This window comes from Ictalurus punctatus, chromosome 22 (assembly GCF_001660625.3).
Source record: "Ictalurus punctatus breed USDA103 chromosome 22, Coco_2.0, whole genome shotgun sequence".
NCBI lineage: Eukaryota > Metazoa > Chordata > Actinopteri > Siluriformes > Ictaluridae > Ictalurus > Ictalurus punctatus.
In genome coordinates this window covers 20,449,676-20,454,675 of record NC_030437.2, presented here as the reverse complement: position 1 = coordinate 20,454,675, position 5,000 = coordinate 20,449,676, and the positions used below count along the sequence as shown (strand labels likewise).

The following is a 5,000-nucleotide window of genomic DNA, read 5'->3' as shown; positions in this document are numbered from 1 at the left end:
ACCCTCTACTCCCTACCCCCTACTCCGTGCTCCCTAGCCCCTACTCCCTTCCCTCTACTCCCTACCCTCTACTCCCTACCCCCTACTCCGTGCTCCCTAGCCCCTACTCCCTTCCCTCTACTCCCTACCCTCTACTCCCTACCCCCTACTCCCTGCTCCCTACCCCTACTCCCTACCCTCTACTCCCTACCCTCTACTCCCTACCCCCTACTCCCTGCTCCCTACCCCTATGCCCTTCTCCCTATGCCCTACTCTCTGCTCTCTACTCCCTTCTCCTTACCCTCTACTCCCGACTCCCAAAGTGACTCCCAAAGTGATTCCCATAGTGGGCACTATATACTGATTGTGGATTTGGACACACACACATACACACACAGACACACACACACACCCATACAGAGCGAGAAATTTGTGCATGTCAGAGAGAAGTTAAAAAGTAGTGTGTGAATCCATTTTCAGTGGGCGTGTCCCAGGGGAAAATGGGAGTTTAAGTTTTTCCTTTCAGAGCGATCAGATCTCTTAACGAGTTCTAACGATCTTCACTGCCTGTCCAAGTGCACACTACAGAGTGCTAATGAGAGCGAGAGAGACAGAGAGAGACATTAAGGCTAAATCAGCAGTATCCTGGTGCATTGTGGGACACTAGAGGACTGACAGTGACACAGTAGCGATGAGAACCTCTGTGTGTGTGTGTGTGTGTGTGTGTGTGTGTGTGTAACCTCAATGTCACCCCGTCTCTCCTGTATTCAGTAGGGAGCGTCTCAGCGGCTCTGACGTGCTGAAGGAAGGAAGTGTGTGAGGACGCATAAAAAGGCGCAGATTTATAGATTTAGAATCGGGACACGGCCAAACCGCAGTGCACTCCACATCCTCACTTCGGAAAAGTGTGATGTGTTTTCCAGCAGCTGCATTTTCAGCTCAATATTAGGAACAGGAACATGATGACATCATCAACCACAGAATCACAGGTATGGTGTCCCAGATCACCACACTAATGCCCTAATAGTAAACAGTGTAACATATCTGACCGCTGTTTCCTTACAGTGAAAACATGTAGCATTTAGTCTTAAAGCCTGCAGTTTAGAACACAGCTGTAGGCACGCTGTCACATGCAAATCACCACACATCGGACACTCATCGGACACACATCAGACACACATCAGACACACATCAGACACACATCAGAGACACATCAGACACATCAAAGACATATCAGACACACATCAGACACTCATCAGACACACATCAGACACACATCAGACACACATCAGACACACATCAGAGACACATCTGACACATCAAAGACATATCAGACACACATCAGACACTCATCAGACACACATCAGAGACACATCAGACACATCAAAGACATATCAGATACTCATCAGACACATCAGAGACACATCAGACACACATTAGACACTCATCTGAGACACATCAGAGACTCACTGGACACACAGCATCGGACACAGTCTGACTTTACTGATGAATCGGAGCTTTTTTCTGATTACTCGTACTGTTCCTGTAGATAAATATTTAGTGAAATAAGTAAATAAATCATTTCTCTTGGTGATTTTTTTTTCAGAATTTCATCTTGACAGTTTATTCTTCACTTTAACTTTGTTTTTGTTTACGCCTGAATTTCTACACGCTGAATTCAGAATATATATTTTGTTTACACTTCACAGTAACTCTCACATCCTGTGCAAGGCATCATGGGAATATTGTGTCTGCATCAGTGCTCAGTGTGTTCAGGTTTCCATCTGTGTCCTCTCACTGCAGCTCCGGCTCGGCCGTGCGAGGCCACTCATGAATAATGCAGGATTTGTTTCAAAAGTTTTGGCACCCTAGTCATATTGTGCTTAATAAAAATCCGCATCAACTTTCAGGAAGTGGATCCCCGCCCCCATATCCCACCCCTCAGCAGATCCACCCCTTTCCACCTCCCCTCAGCTGATCCGCCCCTCCCCCCTCATGTCCCTCAGCAGATCCACCAATTCCAGTGTAAATCTCATTTTAAAAAATAAAGTTGTAACTCTGATTTCTGACTCCAAATTCCTCCACACACACATTCATCACCATCATAACGCTGACGTAGCAGCCGCTAACACACACTATTCCACATTATACACTCATTATTACACTCAGCACACGTACTGTACACTCCTCAACATCACTAATCCATCATCTGTCACAGACACCCCCACACCCGGAGGTGAGACAGGGACAGAGAGAGAGAATCTGAGAGAGAGAGAGAGAGAGAGAGAGAGAGAGAATGGTAAATGGTCTGCACTTATATAATGCTTTTTAACCTTAGCGGTTCTACAAAGACTACAAAGACTACTACACACACACACACAAACATGCAAACAAGCAGGCACTAGACTGCCATCGGGAGCAACTTGGGGTTCAGTGTCTTGCCCAAGGACACTTCGGCATATGGGCTGGGGATCAACCCGCCAACCCTGCGATTAGTGGACAACCCGCTCTACCAGAGAGAGAGGGAGAGAGAGAGAGAGAGAGAAAGAGAGAGAGAGAGAAAAGGACAAACCCATGCCAAGGGGTGAGACATGGAGACAGTTCGAGTAAGAGACATGGAAAGAGTGAAAGAAAGAAAGAAAGAAAGAAAGAAAGAGAGAGAAACTAAACAAACAGACTGTGAGACAGAGACAAGAAGAGAGCTTGATAGAAGATAGAAAAGAAAGTTCATTCTATACAGATGGTGTGTGTGTGTGTGTGTGTGTGTGTGTGTGTGTGTGTGTGTGTGTGTGTGTGTGTTTTTCACTGTACCTAAGTGTGAGTTGTTCAGTCATGGATGCGGTGTTCAACAGGATCCTGAATTTGACATTCTGTCCCTGTTTGACAGGACGAGACGGTGTGACGATCTCCACATTCTGATCCAGTCTCACCCTCATCCCGTCTCTCTTACTGTCCCCGGAGGTCAGGGTCACCATCCCGATGCGCCGCATGTCCCCTACACCCTTCCCTCCCTCCCTACCCCCTGGGCACTCGCCGTTCCCGCCCTCTGCAGGCCACAGGGAGTAGTGCAGCTCCATCGCTGGCTCCTGCAGCCGTCTGCGGCTCAGCACCGGACTGAACCAGGAAGTGGGCACGCCCAGCTGGACCACACACATTCCCAGAATGCCCTGCAGTCTGCAAGCTGCGGAGACGGAGCTGTCTGATTGCTCGCGTGTCCCCACGACGAGTACACACGGCAAGTTCTCCAGAGGAAGCTCCGCATCCTTCCACCTGTGTCCAATCAGATAGAACAAAACATGCACCTGAGGTTGGTCCACCCCTATTGATGAGCTCAGCAGGTGAGCTTTCACTCTCCATCCCAAAAAAGGTTTAGACGAAGAGGCGGGGCCGACTCTAGGAATCGACCACGCCCTATGGATGAGTTCCGGAGGTACCAGTGCCTCGGCAGTGATGTTACCATAGCTACAGTTGACAGACAATGAAGAGGCAGAGCCAGAGTGTAGCAGGTGGAGATAGAGAGGCTGAGTGAGAGAGCTCAGAGTTCCATTACGCATCACTTCCTGTGGAGAGTCGCGGACGAGGAAGAAGGACGAGTCAGCACCATGCAGGTGACAGGAAATGGGGAGAGACGAAGGAAAAGAAGATGAGAAACGAGGGAGTGTCTCTGACATCATCACACCAGCCCGCCCCTCATTCACTACAGGCAGAGAGAGAGAGAGAGAGAGAGAGAGAGAGAGAGAGAGAGAGAGAGAGAGAGAGAGAGAGAGTGGGAGAGAGAGAGAGAGAGAGAGAGAGAGAGAGAGAGAGAGGAAATAAGAGAATTCCATCTCCATGTAAACATTAAACAATTTAATCATCCAGAACTGAAAAGGTGGGAAAAGAAGCATTTTAAGTGATTCATGTGATTCAAGAGCTAACAAACAATTATATTTAATCTTTAGTTCTCTAACGTTCATTAATCAACTGTCTAATTATCATCAGCATTAACACTGAAATTCAACACTTTTTGTAGGGATTTAAGTTTCGACGCGTTTGGACAATTTTTTTTCAGACCTGTAACCAATAATGTCACTTAACACCTGAACACCTGAACACATTAACACCGTAACACATTAACACCGTAACACCTGAACACCTGAACACATTAACACCGTAACACATTAACACCGTAACACCTGAACACCTGAACACATTAACACCGTAACACATTAACACCTGAACACCTGAACACCGTAACACATTAACACCTGAACACATTAACACCGTAACACATTAACACCTGAACACCTGAACACATTAACACCGTAACACATTAACACCTGAACACCTGAACACATTAACACCGTAACACATTAACACCTGAACACCTGAACACATTAACACCGTAACACATTAACACCGTAACACCTGAACACCTGAACACATTAACACCGTAACACATTAACACCGTAACACCTGAACACATTAACACCTGAACACATTAACACCGTAACACATTAACACCTGAACACATTAACACCTGAACACCTGAACACATTAACACCGTAACACATTAACACCTGAACACCTGAACACATTAACACCGTAACACATTAACACCGTAACACCTGAACACCTGAACACATTAACACCGTAACACATTAACACCTGAACACCTGAACACATTAACACCTGAACACCTGAACACCTGAACACATTAACACCGTAACACATTAACACCGTAACACCTGAACACCTGAACACATTAACACCGTAACACATTAACACCGTAACACCTGAACACCTGAACACATTAACACCTGAACACCTGAACACCTGAACACCTGAACACCGTAACACATTAACACCGTAACACCTGAACACCTGAACACATTAACACCGTAACACATTAACACCGTAACACCTGAACACCTGAACACATTAACACCGTAACACCTGAACACATTAACACCTGAACACGTGAACACATCAACACCCATACAGCCAGAAAGATCATAAACACAAACAGCAGGAAGTGAAAT

General features: G+C 46.4%; 1 protein-coding gene across 1 annotated transcript in view; it reads right to left on the bottom strand.

Moving 5' to 3' along the window:
• The window catches only part of si:dkey-215k6.1 (transmembrane protein 132C), a 104,452-nt gene extending 100,781 nt beyond the window's left edge, over positions 1–3,671 (bottom strand). Inside the window, exon 1 of the mRNA XM_053674613.1 lies at positions 2,791–3,671. Coding sequence (XP_053530588.1) covers positions 2,791–3,653 — 863 coding nt within the window. The 5' untranslated portion in view covers positions 3,654–3,671. The remainder of the gene's footprint in view (positions 1–2,790) is intronic.
• Between the last annotated feature and the right edge of the window lie 1,329 nt (positions 3,672–5,000).